General features: G+C 48.5%; 1 protein-coding gene across 5 annotated transcripts in view; it reads right to left on the bottom strand.

Annotated features, from left to right (window-relative positions):
* Positions 1-16658, bottom strand: part of CBFA2T3 (CBFA2/RUNX1 partner transcriptional co-repressor 3) — an 80838-nt gene that overhangs the window by 38802 nt on the left and 25378 nt on the right. For 4 of the 5 annotated variants that reach the window (XM_082269603.1, XM_082269602.1, XM_082269606.1 and 1 more), the window contains exon 1: positions 7654-7821. In XM_082269603.1, coding sequence (XP_082125729.1) covers positions 7654-7774 — 121 coding nt within the window. In that variant the 5' untranslated portion in view covers positions 7775-7821. Of the gene's footprint in view, positions 1-7653; positions 7822-16658 lie in introns of those variants that run through there. The other variant, XM_082269604.1, reaches the window with a different exon arrangement.

Consider the following 16658-nt stretch of genomic DNA (forward strand, 5'->3'; position numbering starts at 1 on the left):
TATGAGAGATCCAGGGAGACAATGCGGTGTATCAGAGATCCAGAGAGACAATGCGGTGTATGAGAGATCCAGAGAGACAATGCGGTGTATGAGATCCATAGAGACAATGCGGTGTATGAGAGATCCAGGGAGACAATGCGGTATATGCGATCCAGGGAGACAATGCGGTGTATGAGAGATCCAGAGAGACAATGCGGTGTATGAGAGATCCAGAGAGACAATGCAGTGTATGAGAGATCCATAGAGACAATGCAGTGTATGAGATCCATAGAGACAATGCGGTGTATGAGAGATCCAGAGAGACAATGCAGTGTATGAGAGATCCAGGGAGACAATGCAGTGTATGAGAGATCCATAGAGACAATGCAGTGTATGAGATCCATAGAGACAATGCGGTGTATGAGAGATCCAGAGAGACAATGCGGTGTATGAGAGATCCAGGGAGACAATGCGGTGTATGAGAGATCCAGGGAGACAATGCGGTATATGCGATCCAGGGAGACAATGCGGTGTATGAGAGATCCAGGGAGACAATGCAGTGTATGAGAGATCCAGGGAGACAATGCAGTGTATGAGAGATCCATAGAGACAATGCAGTGTATGAGATCCATAGAGACAATGCGGTGTATGAGAGATCCAGAGAGACAATGCGGTGTATGAGAGATCCAGGGAGACAATGCGGTGTATGAGAGATCCAGGGAGACAATGCGGTGTATGAGAGATCCATAGAGACAATGCGGTGTATGAGAGATCCATAGAGACAATGCAGTGTATGAGAGATCCATAGAGACAATGCGGTGTATGAGATCCAGGGAGACAATGCAGTGTATGAGAGATCCATAGAGACAATGCGGTGTATGAGAGATCCAGGGAGACAATGCGGTGTATGAGATCCATAGAGACAATGCGGTGTATGAGAGATCCATAGAGACAATGCGGTGTATGAGAGATCCATAGAGACAATGCGGTGTATGAGAGATCCATAGAGACAATGCGGTGTATGAGAGATCCATAGAGACAATGCGGTGTATGATGCCCCATACACACGTGCAGATTATCTGCAGACTTTTGTCTGCAGACTTACCAAAACCATATAATATGAGGTCAAACCTAAACACTTTCAATTTGTATGCAATCCGGCAGGCCCTTGCACTACATAGAAAAGGTAAGTCTGCAGACAAAAGTCTGCAGATAATCTGCACGTGTGTACGGGGCATGAGAGATCCAGGGAGACAATGCGGTGTATGAGAGATCCAGAGAGACAATGCAGTGTATGAGAGATCCAGAGAGACAATGCAGTGTATGAGAGATCCAGAGAGACAATGCAGTGTATGAGAGATCCATAGAGACAATGCGGTGTATGAGAGATCCAGGGAGACAATGCAGTGTATGAGAGATCCAGGGAGACAATGCGGTGTATGAGAGATCCAGAGAGACAATGCGGTGTATGAGATCCAGGGAGACAATGCGATGTATGAGAGATCCAGAGAGACAATGCGTCGTATGAGAGATCCAGGGAGACAATGCGGTGTATGAGAGATCCATAGAGACAATGCGGTGTATGAGATCCAGAGAGACAATGCGGTGTATGAGATCCAGAGAGACAATGCGGTGTATGAGAGATCCAGAGAGACAATGCGGTGTATGAGATCCATAGAGACAATGCGGTGTATGAGAGATCCAGGGAGACAATGCGGTGTATGAGATCCAGAGAGACAATGCGGTGTATGAGATCCATAGAGACAATGCGGTGTATGAGAGATCCATAGAGACAATGCGGTGTATGAGAGATCCAGAGAGACAATGCGGTGTATGAGATCCATAGAGACAATGCGGTGTATGAGAGATCCAGAGAGACAATGCGGTGTATGAGAGATCCAGAGAGACAATGCGGTGTATGAGAGATCCAGGGAGACAATGCGGTGTATGAGAGATCCAGGGAGACAATGCGGTGTATGAGAGATCCAGAGAGACAATGCGGTGTGTGAGATCCAGAGAGACAATGCGGTGTATGAGAGATCCAGGGAGACAATGCGGTGTGTGAGATCCAGAGAGACAATGCGGTGTATGAGAGATCCATAGTGACAATGCAGTGTATGAGAGATCCAGAGAGACAATGCGGTGTATGAGAGATCCAGAGAGACAATGCGGTGTATGAGAGATCCAGAGAGACAATGCGGTGTATGAGATCCAGAGAGACAATGCAGTGTATGAGAGATCCAGAGAGACAATGCGGTGTATGAGATCCAGAGAGACAATGAGGTGTATGAGAGATCCAGGGAGACAATGCGGTGTATGAGAGATCCAGGGAGACAATGCGGTGTATGAGAGATCCAGAGAGACAATGCGGTGTATGAGAGATCCAGAGAGACAATGCGGTGTGTGAGATCCAGAGAGACAATGCGGTGTGTGAGATCCAGAGAGACAATGCGGTGTATGAGAGATCCAGGGAGACAATGCGGTGTATGAGAGATCCAGAGAGACAATGCGGTGTATGAGAGATCCAGAGAGACAATGCGGTGTATGAGATCCAGAGAGACAATGAGGTGTATGAGAGATCCAGGGAGACAATGCGGTGTATGAGAGATCCAGGGAGACAATGCGGTGTATGAGAGATCCAGAGAGACAATGCGGTGTATGAGAGATCCAGAGAGACAATGCGGTGTATGAGAGATCCAGAGAGACAATGCGGTGTGTGAGATCCAGAGAGACAATGCGGTGTGTGAGATCCAGAGAGACAATGCGGTGTATGAGAGATCCAGGGAGACAATGCGGTGTATGAGATCCAGAGAGACAATGCGGTGTATGAGAGATCCAGGGAGACAATGCGGTGTATGAGAGATCCAGAGAGACAATGCGGTGTATGAGAGATCCAGAGAGACAATGCGGTGTATGAGAGATCCAGAGAGACAATGCGGTGTGTGAGATCCAGAGAGACAATGCGGTGTGTGAGATCCAGAGAGACAATGCGGTGTATGAGAGATCCAGAGAGACAATGAGGTGTATGAGAGATCCAGGGAGACAATGCGGTGTATGAGAGATCCAGAGAGACAATGCGGTGTATGAGAGATCCAGGGAGACAATGCGGTGTATGAGAGATCCAGAGAGACAATGCGGTGTATGAGAGATCCATAGTGACAATGCGGTGTATGAGAGATCCAGAGAGACAATGCGGTGTATGAGAGATCCATAGTGACAATGCGGTGTATGAGAGATCCAGAGAGACAATGCGGTGTATGAGATCCAGAGAGACAATGCAGTGTATGAGAGATCCAGAGAGACAATGCGGTGTATGAGAGATCCAGAGAGACAATGCGGTGTATGAGATCCAGAGAGACAATGAGGTGTATGAGAGATCCAGGGAGACAATGCGGTGTATGAGAGATCCAGGGAGACAATGCGGTGTATGAGAGATCCAGAGAGACAATGCGGTGTATGAGAGATCCAGAGAGACAATGCGGTGTATGAGAGATCCAGAGAGACAATGCGGTGTGTGAGATCCAGAGAGACAATGCGGTGTGTGAGATCCAGAGAGACAATGCGGTGTATGAGAGATCCAGGGAGACAATGCGGTGTATGAGATCCAGAGAGACAATGCGGTGTATGAGATCCAGAGAGACAATGCGGTGTATGAGAGATCCATAGAGACAATGCGGTGTATGAGAGATCCAGAGAGACAATGCGGTGTATGAGAGATCCAGAGAGACAATGCGGTGTATGAGAGATCCAGGGAGACAATGCGGTGTATGAGAGATCCAGAGAGACAATGCGGTGTGTGAGATCCAGAGAGACAATGCGGTGTATGAGAGATCCATAGAGACAATGCGGTGTATGATAGAATATGACAGACGATAGATACATTGTATGTCAGAGATCGTGTTATCCCCAGTGAGGGACACATATGACAGATATGAGTGAGGGGAAAAGCTGCCCATCCATATTGTTTGGGGGTTTAAAGCCGTATACACCCCATATACCACACCATACCCCCCATATACCACCCCATATACCACACCCCATATACCACACACCCCATATACCACACCATACACACATCAATGCAGCTCTGGAACAATCCCTTCTTCCATTCATGTCCCATCTGAGATTTGCCCACACACAACCAGAAAATAAAGATATTGAAGAAAAATAAATATTCAAGAAACAATCTAAAGCCCCGTACACACTCGTCGAAAAATGGCAGGGAATAAGAAGATTGCCAAGACCCTGAAACTGAGCTGCAGCACGGTGGCCAAGACCATACAGCGGTTTAACAGGACAGATTCCATTCAGAACAGGCCTCGCCATGGTTGACCAAAGAAGTTAAGTGCACGTGCTCAGCGTCATATCCAGAGGTTGTCTTTGGGAAATAGACGTATGAGTGCTGCCAGCATTGCTGCGGAGGTTGAAGGGGTGGGGGGTCAGCCTGTCAGTGCTCAGACCATACACCGCACACTGCATCAAATTGGTCTGCATGGTTGTCATCCCAGAAGGAAGCCTCTTCTAAAGATGATGCACAAGAAAGCCCGCAAACAGTTTGCTGAAGACAAGCAAACTAAGGACATGGATTACTGGAACCATCTCCTGTGCTCTGATGAGATCAAGATAAACTTATTTGGTTCAGATGGTGTCAGGCGTGAGTGGCGGCAACCAGGTGAGGAGTACAAAGACAAGTGTGTCTTCCTACAGTCAAGCATGGTGATGGGAGTGTCATGGTCTGGGGCTGCATGAGTGCTGCCGGCACTGGGGAGCTACAGTTCATTGAGGGAACCATGAATGCCAACATGTACTGTGACATACTGAAGCAGAGCATGATCCCCTCCCTTCAGAGACTGGGCTACAGGGCAGTATTCCAACATAACGACCCCAAACACCTCCAAGATGACCACTGCCTTACTAAAGAAGCTGAGGGTAAAGGTGATGGACTGGCCAAGCATGTCTCCAGACCTAAACCCTATTGAGCATCTGTGGGGATCCTCAAACAGAAGGGGGAGGAGCGCAAGGTCTCTAACATCCACCAGCTCTGTGATGTCATCATGGAGGAGGGGAAGAGGACTCCAGTGACAACCTGTGAAGCTCTGGGGAACTCCATGCCCTTAAGGCAGTGCTGGAAAATAATGGTGGCCACACAAAATATTGACACTTTGGGCCCAATTTGGACATTGTCACTTAGGGGTGTACTGACTTTTGTTGCCAGCGGTTTAGACATTAATGGCTGTGTGTTGAGTTATTTTGAGGGGACAGTAAATTTACACTGTTATACAAGCTGTACACTCACTACTTTACATTGTAGCAAAGTGTCATTTCTTCAGTGTTGTCACATGAAAAGATAGAATAAAATATTTACAAAAATGTGAGGGTGTACTTACTTTTGTGAGATACTGTATATGAGATCATATTTCCACCTTTTAAAAACAGCCTGTTGTGTTTAATGGTAAATCCACCCTAAGGTGCCTATAGGCACAGCCTATTGTGTCTAATAGTAAATCCAGCCCTGCTGAGAATACTTAGATCATGTTTAGATGGGCATTGAAAAGAGGGCACTTGCTTCATGGTTTAAACCCCTTACCATGCACCTTCCCCAAGCATGGCTTCTTTACCCAACACCTGTGAAGGAGTACTGGAAATCCTGGCATGTCTGAAGACTATTAGAATATTAGGATAATGTGTAAATAGGATTACAGTAGGACTGACTTTGCCCAGATAAGGATGTCTTTGGGGACCCTAGATCTCAGGAGACACTTGATCAGGGGATCTACTAGATTGGATGAGGGGTCTATTGGATGATCTTGGGCCAATACACTTCTTTAGGACATCGGGTTTTCATTAATGTCATTACTTTCCTGGGAGAAATATTAAATAGCTGGATTATTTCCTCCCAGTGTCCTCTGTGGGTATCTAAACTACCAAGACACAGCCTGAATTACAGAACATAATGATTTATTACCACCTAGCCCTAATTTGATGGAGGATTGATATTCTACATTATTAAACAATATACCCCCCCCCCCCCCAACATTTGTTTTTGGCTGGAATGAGAAGAATTTTTGAAGGCTTGGGAAATAATTGTTTTGTTGTTCCAGTTATTGGAGTCCTCAGTCATTTGTAATTTATTTGCTACTATTGTACCAAAAATACAATTGCAGTTGAATGAAAATTTTTTAATATAAAATGATATGTACATTGAATGTTCTGTCAAACGATCCTACGAGTAACCCCTTGTGAAAGTACCCCTGGGGTACATGAGTAACCTTCATGAAAGTACTCCTGTAGTACATAAGTACTCCTCGTGAAAGTACCCCTTGGGTACATGAATACCTCTTATGAAAGTACCCCTGTGGTACATGAATACCTCTCATGAAAGTACCCCTGGGGTACATGAATACCTCTCATGAAAGTACCCCTGGGGTACATGAATACCTCTCATGAAAGTACCCCTGTGGTACATGAATACCTCTCGTGAAAATATACCAATTTTCCAGTATCTCTAGTGAAAGTACCCCTGGGGTACATGAGTACATCTCGTGAAAGTACCCCTGAGGTACATGAGTATCTCTTTTGAAAGTACCCCTGAGGTACATGAGTATCTTTTGTGAAAGTACCCCTGGGGTACATGAGTACCTCTCATGAAAATACCCCTGCGGTACATGAATACCTCTCATGAAAATATACCAATATTCTATTATCCCTGGGGTACATAAATACCTCTGAAAAAAGTACCCCGGTATACATGAGTGCCTCTTGTAAAAGTACCCTTTGTGAAAGCACTTCTAGTGTACATAAGTACACCTCGTGTAAGTACCACTGGGGTACATGAGTACCTCTCCTGAAAGTACCCCTGGGGTACATGAGTAACTCTCCTGAAAGTACCCCTGGGATACATGAGTACCTCTTGTGAAAGTACCCCTGTGGTACATGTGTATCCTTCATTAAAGTACCTCTGAGGCACATGGGTACATCTCATTAAAGTATCCCTGGGATACATGAGTACATCTCATGAAAGTATCCCTGGGGTACATGAGTGCATCTCGTGAAAGTACCCCTGGGGTACATGAGTACCCCTTGTGGAAGTACCCCTGAGATACATGAGTACCCCTTGTGGAAGTACCCCTAGGGTAAATGAGTATCTCTTGGGGAAGTACCCCTGAGATACATGAGTACCCCTTGTGGAAGTACCCCTGAGATACATAAGTACCCTTTGTGAAAGTACCCCTGGGGTACATGAGTACCCCTTGTGGAAGTACCCCTGAGATACATAAGTACTCTTTGTGAAAGTACCCCTGGGGTACATGAGTACCCCTTGTGGAAGTACCCCTGAGATACATGAGTACCCTTTGTGAAAGTACCCCTGGGGTACATGAGTATCTCTTATGAAAGTACCCCTAAAGTACATGAGTACCCCTTGTGGAAGTATTCCTGGTGTACATTGGTATGTTGTAGGACAGATATTACAAAAGGTGCATTTCTGGTGGGGACTGAGGACAGGCTGGAGAACATTTGGTGTAGATGATGGGGCAATCTAGTGCCACCTTGTAGAAGAACCACAAGTCTCAGCATGTCATGACAGCTAACAAAAACCCTTTCCAAGAAGGCTTCCCATGGCATATCTAAAGTACCACCCCCCAAGTTTCTATACAGACCCCCCCCCCATCTCACTTGTGCTTGGGGTGTAGGAGGAAGTGCGGTTGGTCCCTTGGCTCAGCGCAGGCGATGGAGGGGGCATGGTGGGTGGCGTGGTCCTCGTCTGGGTCTTCACATCAGCCGGTGAGTCTGGCATTGTAATTTGGGAATCGTGTGAACTGCCTGCGAAGAGGAAATAAAAGAAAAGAATGAGAAGAGTTGCGCACAATACCAGGTTCACTTTATAATCTATGAGATGACAGATTGTGCCAGGCCAGGGGGGCGACCCAGGCTGGGTGGAAATTACCATTCAGGTGGAGAGGGTCGGGGGTGATGGAAGACGGGGACGGAGAGCAGCAGTTAAAGCGATTCCGAAACACCTGCTGCTGGGATCAGCTGTGTCCCCCCCCCCCCCACCTCCTCTACTATTATTAACCCTTGCCTGGCTGGCGGCGGCGCTCTGTTCCTCTGCCAGCGACGAGGTCCGCAGGGTTCACTGCAGTTTGAGAGCCGAGGACAGGTGTGTGGCAGCTGCCGAGATCCGTCCTGCAACTCCAGCCAAGACCAAAGAAGGGAACGCCGGGCAGAAGACAGGAGGGAAGGAGTCTGCCAGGGCCCAACTTAACCCCTCACGTGCCACCCGGTGGCACAGTTTGTAGGATTCCTCGCCTCTTTTATTTTTGTACGAACGGACGCACACCAAGCCCGGTTGCTTCTCTCTTTCTCTCCGGCATACGCCCCACTGGCCACGACTGGCTTGCACCATGTGGGATTGTGTCCCCAGTGCCCCCTCCTGGTGCCACAGATAAGAGGCTCCCTGTTATGAGAAGCACTTTTCTCAGCTGCAGAGTGGTTGGCGATTGGCGCTTGTGTTTTTTTGACAGGTCTTGGAAAACTCCAGAGCTCCCAGCCCCGGCTCCAGCCAGGAACTCTCCTCCTCTCTTTGGATTATTTTTATTTGCTTGCTAATGGGCTGCAGCTGGACGCTTGTACGGAGCCGACATCTGGAGTCCATCATCAGCGCGGGCATCCAGGATCACGTCTACACAATGGTGCCAAATGCCGAGCCGAGAGGAGGGGGGGGGGGGGCAGAGCTGGCTGTATGGTGCCATGTGCTGCCGGACTGAGGGTACCAGCCAGCCATGCCCGCCGGGGAGGGGGGTACAGGGCGATGCATCACTCACATTGGTCCCTTTTATTTAAAGTGAACCTGTCAACCATTTCAAATATTGAAAACTAAAGAGTCCTGCCTGACAATTTAAAGTGACACCAAACGATCCCCTTAGCCTCCAAAAATAATCCAGAGACATCCACTACTTAACTGCCCAGTAATCCATCTTCAGCCACCCTGCCTTGGTCCTCTGTAAAACTACACATACCATAGTCCATCTCCGGAGTGAGCAAGAGATGGTGGCTACATTCCTACATACAGTGGGACCAAGGCAAGGTGGCTACATTCCTACATACAGGGGGACCAAGAGAGGGTGGCTACGTTCCTACATACAGTGGGACCAAGGCAGGGTGGCTACGTTCCTACATACAGTGGGACCAAGGCAGGGTGGCTACATTCCTACATACAGTGGGACCAAGGCAAGGTGGCTACATTCCTACATACAGGGGGACCAAGAGAGGGTGGCTACGTTCCTACATACAGTGGGACCAAGGCAGGGTGGCTACGTTCCTACATACAGTGGGACCAAGGCAAGGTGGCTACATTCCTACATACAGGGGGACCAAGAGAGGGTGGCTACGTTCCTACATACAGTGGGACCAAGGCAGGGTGGCTACATTCCTACATACAGGGGGACCAAGGCAGGGTGGCTACCTTCCTACATACGGTGGGACCCAAGGCAGGGTGGGCTACGTTCCTACATACAGAGGGATCAAGGCGGGGTGGCTACATTCCTACATACAGGGGGACCAAGGCAGGGTGGCTACATTCCTACATACAGGGGGATCAAGGCGGGGTGGCTACATTCCTACATACAGTGGGACCAAGAGAGGGTGGCTACATTCCTACATACAGTGGGACCAAGGCAGGTTCCTACATACAGTGGGACTATGAAGAAGGACTGTAAACACCCTCTAACAGGAAGTCAGATCACAGCAGCAATATTAATAATTTGGGGATTTGGAGGAGTCTGGGAACATGCAGATTGCGGTCACTTTAATTACTATTAGCCAAAAACGTATATTTGCCCCTCCGATGCTAGCTTTACTTTTTTTACTTGAGGTTGAACTTCGCCCTCCAAACTTCTCCCAATTACCCAATCAGAACACCTTAATGGCCATCAATGCTACTCTCATTGGACAGGGTGCAGGCAGTTGGGCGGAGCTTAGTCCAGAGGTCAAAATAAAAAAAAAAAAAAAAAGTGAAACCAACATCAGAGGGGCACACAGAGAAACATTTTATTGCTGATAAAGGTAAGAGCGGGCACCTGAATAAAACAGGTGTTAGATATTACATCCTGTAAGCTCATTCAACAGCTGATTGAATCCCTTACTGAGTACGCAGCTTCTTTCTATATTATTCCTTACCAATGTTCCAGTTTAAGCCGGTGCCATGACCGCTGCTGCGGGTTTCCTGTTTCAGGGTGACTCCTTTCTATGCAGCATCCTATGGAGCCACCCCTGCATGTAGGGACTATAGTTGTGTCTTCCTACACTGTGTGCATCAATAGAACACACACAGCCCTGTACCCTAGGATGGCAAGGCATTCCCATAATCCCTAATCCTCCATTTTCAAAGCTAACAGACTGACTGCAGACTGCACTGTCCACTGTTAAACGTTTTTCCTGCAAAGACTGTAAGTTCAGGGAAGCAGCACAGAGAAAGCAGGATCCATCAGCATTGAAAGTGCTGGGGTAAGAATTTCAACACATCCTTTACTGGGGAATATTTGATTGATTGTCGCTCAATGTGTTTAATAAAAAAAAAACGCTGAGGTCTTATTATTACTTTAATACTCCAAAGTCATGGGAAAAATGAGCGCTACAGAAAGACTCACATGACACCTCAAGCCACACCCCCCAAATTACACAGCTGAACAATCCATACAGGAAGCATGCTATTGGCTGCAAAATTGTAAAGGAATGCATGAACTCCAATAATCCATCCGCACCTGCTGTGCTGTATAGCTGCACAAAGAGAGTGACAACGCTTTTCACACCACATTAGTGAACCGCCCCCCCCCCCCACCCCTACCCCGATCCATCAATGGAGGAGAGTAAATTGTCCAACAGAAATGGGCAAAAAATTCAGTTGCAAGGACTGAATTTTTTGTACAATTGATCCCTAGATGAGAGTTCAGTTTTGGCATCTCCTGTATCACGTCTGCAATCTCTGACCATCTCCTGCATCATGTCTGCAGTCTCTGACCACCTCCTGTATCATGTCTGCAGTCTCTGACCATCTCTTGTATCATGTCTGCAGTCTCTGACCACCTCCTGTATCATGTCTGCAGTCTCTGACCATCTCTTGTATCATGTCCGCAGTCTCTGACCATCTCTTGTATCATGTCTGCAGTCTCTGACCATCTCTTGTATCATGTCTGCAGTCTCTGACCATCTCCTGTATCATGTCTGCAATCTCTGACCATCTCCTGCATCATGTCTCCAGTCTCTGACCATCTCTTGTATCATGTCTGCAGTCTTTCACCATCTCCTGTATCATGTCTGCAGTCACTGACCATCTTATGTATCATGTCTGCAGTCTCTGACCATCTCTTGTATCATGTCTGCAGTCTCTGACCATCTTATGTATCATGTCTGCAGTCTCTGACCATCTCTTGTATCATGTCTGCAGTCTTTGACCATCTCCTGTATCATGTCTGCAGTCTCTGACCATCTCCTGTATCATGTCTGCAGTCTCTGACCATCTCTTGTATCATTCCTGCAGTCACTGACCATCTCTTGTATCATTTCTGCAGTCACTGACCATCTCCTGTATCATGTCTGCAGTCTCTGACCATCTCTTGTATCATGTCTGCAGTCTCTGATCATCTCCTGTATCATGTCTGCAGTCTCTGACCATCTCTTGTATCATGTCTGCAGTCTCTGACCATCTCCTGTATCATGTCTGCAGTCTCTGACCATCTCCTGTATCATGTCTGCAGTCTATGACCATCTCTTGTATCATGTCTGCAGTCTCTGACCATCTCCTGTATCATGTCTGCAGTCTCTGACCATCTCCTGTATCATGCCTGCAGTCTCTGACCATCTCCTGTATCAAGTCTGCAGTCTCTGACCATCTCTTGTATCATGTCTGCAGTCTCTGACCATCTCTTGTATCATCTCTGCAGTTTGCTGTCTCTGATAATGAATATTCCCTGAATTGTATGTGTGGCCTTTTGGTGATGTCAGGGGCCGCTCTTGGGAGCCCTGATAATGAAAGTTGACCATCACAGCTCTAGAGTGCTGATCTCAATCACAAGTGACTGTTTTATCTACAGATTCCACTTAACAGGAGAGGCAATGAGGAAGCAGCAACCCAACAGAAGAAAAGTGAGAGTATTACAGCAGAAAGAGGAAGAGAGGGCGTGAGAACGGGTGATGAGCGGGGGACCTGCGGCCGCCTGTCACATGGCGGGAGCGTGGGAGCAGAGCAAGGGTTAACAGGAGACCCCCGCAGCCCTGTCCCTGCTCTTTAAATGGGTGGAAATGCAGAGCAGATGTTGGGAGGCCGATCCCAGCCACAGCCAGCCCTGATCCTAAATAAAGTAAAGTATTCCTGAAATTCAGAGCTGAGCCCCGCCAAGAACAACTCCAGATAAGAGCCGGAGACACTGGGCTGCATCTGGTCTCTGTTATGGAAACACTCAGTGCAGCTGGGAGCCAGGGAGCAGGGACTGGAAGAATGCACAGCTTGTAATGCTTGAGGCTGAGCAGGACCTACCTGGAACACTGCAACACAGAGCCTGGAGTCCCAGCGGCCCTGACCCCCCCCCCCCCCCCCCCCCAAGCAGAGCATAATACCCACCCTGTGCATGGAAAGACTTCACATACAATCCACATTCTGATCTCAACTCTACTGTGCTGACTGCAAGCTCTGCAGGACCTAACAGCACCTTCTCTATTGCCTGCAGAGCTAAGTACACCATCAGCTATATTCCAGGGGCAACAAATCTAAAGGGGTGCAAAATCTTACAACTTATTTTCTTTAGAAAGCAGCCACAGCTTGAGTAGGAAAGCCTGTCCCTTGCCAACATGCTGCAGTGAAGGACCTACTTTGCATGGAAGCAGTGGTCTCTCTGCAGTGTTCTTGCAATATTACAATTTTCTTTTCTTTAAAAGCAGCCACAGCTTGAGTTAAAATGCCTATCCCCTGCCAGCATGCTGCAGAGACGGAGCTATACACTATGTGTGCAAGCAGTGGTCTCTCTGCAGAGGTCCATCACGCCCCCTCCACATTACAGGGCTCAACAACCCCTTGTCTGTTGCCTGCAGAGTTAGGTACACCTTCAGCTATATTGCCGGGGCAACAAATCAAAAGGGGTGCAAAATCTTACAACATATTTTCTTTAGAAAGCAGCCACAGCTTGAGTAGGAAAGCCTATCCCCTGCCAGCATGCTGCAAAGAAGGACCTACTTTGCATGGAAGCAGTGGTCTCTCTGCAGTGTTCTTGCAATATTACAATTTTCTTTTCTTTAAAAGCAGCCACAGCTTGAGTTAAAATGCCTATCCCCTGCCAGCATGCTGCAGAGAGGGAGCTATACATGTTGTGTGCAAGCAGTGGTCCCTCTGCAGAGGTCCCACAAACCCCCTCCACACTAAAAGGTACTTAGAGGGCTCAACAACCCCTTGTCTGTTGCCTGCAGAGTTAGGTACACCTTCAGCTATATTTCAGGTGCAACAAATCAAAAGGGGTGCAAAATCATACAACTTATTTTCTGCAGGACCTAAAAGAGCCTTCTCTATTGCCTGCAGAGCTAAGTACACCATCAGCTATTTTTCAGGTGCAACAAATCAAAAGGGGGTGCAAAATCCTACAATTAGTTTTTTTTTTTAAGCTGCCCCAGCTTGAGTTAAAAAGCCTGTCCCTTGCTCAGCATGCTGCGGAGAAGGACACCTTCAGCTATATTCCAAGTGCAACAAATCAGAAAGGGGTGCAAAATCATACAACTTATTTTCTTTAGAAAGCAGCCACAGCTTGAGTAGGAAAGCCTATCCCCTGCCAACATGCTGCAGTGAAGGACCTACTTTGCATGGAAGCAGTGGTCTCTCTGCAGTGTTCTTGCAATATTACAATTTTCTTTTCTTTAAAAGCAGCCACAGCTTGAGTTAAAATGCCTATCCCCTGCCAGCATGCTGCAGAGACGGAGCTATACACTATGTGTGCAAGCAGTGGTCTCTCTGCAGAGGTCCATCACGCCCCCTCCACATTACAGGGCTCAACAACCCCTTGTCTGTTGCCTGCAGAGTTAGGTACACCTTCAGCTATATTGCCGGGGCAACAAATCAAAAGGGGTGCAAAATCTTACAACATATTTTCTTTAGAAAGCAGCCACAGCTTTAGTAGGAAAGCCTGTCCCCTGCCAGCATGCTGCATAGAAGGACCTACTTTGCATGGAAACAGTGGTCTCTCTGCAGAGATCCTGCATGCCCCCTCTGCACCAATAGGTACCTACAGGGCCTAACAACCCCTTGTCTGTTACCTGCAGAGCTAATTACACCTTCAGCTATATTCCAGGGGCAACAAATCAAAAGGGGTGCAACATCTTACGTATTTTCTTTAGAAAGCAGCCACAGCTTGAGTAGGAAAGCCTGTCCCCTGCCAGCATGCTGCAGAGAGGAACCCTTGCACTTTGTGTGCAAGCAGTGGTCCCTCTGCAGAGATCCCACATGCCTCCTGCTGGGTCAGACCTAGAGCTCTCCATTTAACAAAGCTGATGTCATTATATTGCTGTTTGTGTCACCAATGTAGGGATTCCCCTCTCTAGGGAGGGACCATTCCTTTAATAGAAATACAAATTTCTCTTTTTTTGTGTAAAGTTTTCACTTTAAAAATGGAATGTTATCCAGGCGGCGCGCCGGTTCCCGGCGGCTGAATATTCGCTCGCTTGTTTTTAGAGTGGGAGTTATGAAGCCAGAAATTTTAGCAAGCAAATTTCTGGCACGGCTGCCATTTATGACATCATCCGTTATTAGAGCTAATAAAGGAAATAAATGTCTTCTCTGTAGCATTGCACACGCAGCGCAATCATCGCCCGGATCCTTCGCTATTCTTCATCATCACAACTTCATTACTCATTGAATTTCTTTACCGCACGGATCGGGGGAATTTCCTACTCTCCACAGTACGGGGTCATTTCCTCCTCCCTCTCATGGCATGCCCTGGTCGATGATGTCATAAGGGGGTGTGGCCAACTGTTCAGGCTGGTGGTGGTGGTGTAATGGTGTTGGGGAGGGGGGGGGGGTAACGGTTAAGGCTGGTGGTGGTGATGTAATGGTGTGGGGGAGGAGAGCGGGTAGCGGTTCAGGCTGGTGGAGGTGGTGTAATGGTGTGTGGGGGGGGGGGGGTAATGGTTCAGGCCGGGGGTGGTGGTGTAATATTGTGGGGGAGGGGGGGTAATGGTTAAGGCTGGTGGTGGTGGTGTAATGGTGCGGGGGGGGGGGGGGGTAATGGTTCAGGTTGGTGGTGGTGTAATGGTGTGGGGGAGGAGGAGGAGGGCGTGTAGCGGTTCAGGTTGGTGGAGGTGGTGTAATGGTGTGGGGGAGGGGGGGGGTAATAGTTAAGGCTGGTGGTGGTGGTGTAATGGTGCGGTGGGGTAATGGTTAAGGCTGGTGGTGGGGGTGTAATGGTGTGGGGGAGGATGGGGGGGGGTAATGGGTCAGGCCGATGGTGGCGGTGTAATGGTGTGGGGGAGGGGGGTAGCGGTTCAGGCTGGTGGAGGTGGTGTAATGGTGTGGGGGAGGGGGGGTAATGGTTAAGGCTGGTGGTGGTGGTGTAATGGTGCGGGGGGGGGGGGGGTAATGGTTCAGGTTGGTGGTGGTGTAATGGTGTGGGGGAGGAGGAGGAGGGCGTGTAGCGGTTCAGGTTGGTGGAGGTGGTGTAATGGTGTGGGGGAGGGGGGGGGGTAATGGTTTAGGCTGATGGTGGTGGTGTAATGGTGCGGGGGGGGGGATAATGGTTCAGGTTGGTGGTGGTGTAATGGTATGGGGGAGGAGGAGGAGGGCGTGTAGCGGTTCAGGTTGGTGGAGGTGGTGTAATGGTGTGGGGGAGGGGGGGGGGTAATGGTTTAGGCTGGTGGTGGTGGTGTAATGGTGTGGGGGGAGGGGGGGTAATAGTTAAGGCTGGTGGTGGTGGTGTAATGGTGCGGTGGGGTAATGGTACAGGCTGGTGGTGGGGGTGTAATGGTGTGGGGGAGGGGGGGTAATGGTTAAGGCTGGTGGTGGTGTAATGGTGTGGGGGAGGGGGGGGGGTAAGGGTTCAGGCTGGTGGTGGTAGTGTAATGGTGTGGGGGAGGGGGGGGGTCTTGGCACACTTTGGGCCCCTTTAGTGGTATAAACCCCACCCCCTACCTGAGTATTGTTGCTGACCATGCCCATCCCTTTATGACTCCGGTGTCCCCATCTTCTGATGGCTCCTCCCAGCAGGATAATGCACCATGTCACAAAGCTCCAATCATCTCACCACTGGTTTCTTCACCATGACAATGAGGTCACTGTCCTCCAATGGCCTCCACACTCACCACATCTCATCCAATAGAGCGCCTTTGGGATGTGGTGGAACGGGAGATTCCCATCATGGATGTGCAGCCGACAAATCTGCAGCAACTGTGTGATGCTATCATGTCACTATGGAGGAAAATCTCTGAGGAAGGTTTCCCACACCTTGTTGTATCTCTGCCACCAAGAATAAAGGCAAAAGGAGGTCCAACCCGCTACTAGCAAGGTGTACCTAATAAAGAGGCCAGTGAGTGTACCCTGTCACTGTACTAATTACACTGGCTGGGAAGGGGTTAACATCTAGGGGCAATCGAGGGGTTAAATGTGTAATGTGTGCTGCTTTTACTAACATGACTGGTGTGCAGTCATGTTG

Source organism: Pelophylax lessonae (genome assembly GCF_965119305.1).
Source record: "Pelophylax lessonae genome assembly, chromosome: 10".
In the NCBI taxonomy this organism is placed as follows: Eukaryota; Metazoa; Chordata; class Amphibia; order Anura; family Ranidae; genus Pelophylax; species Pelophylax lessonae.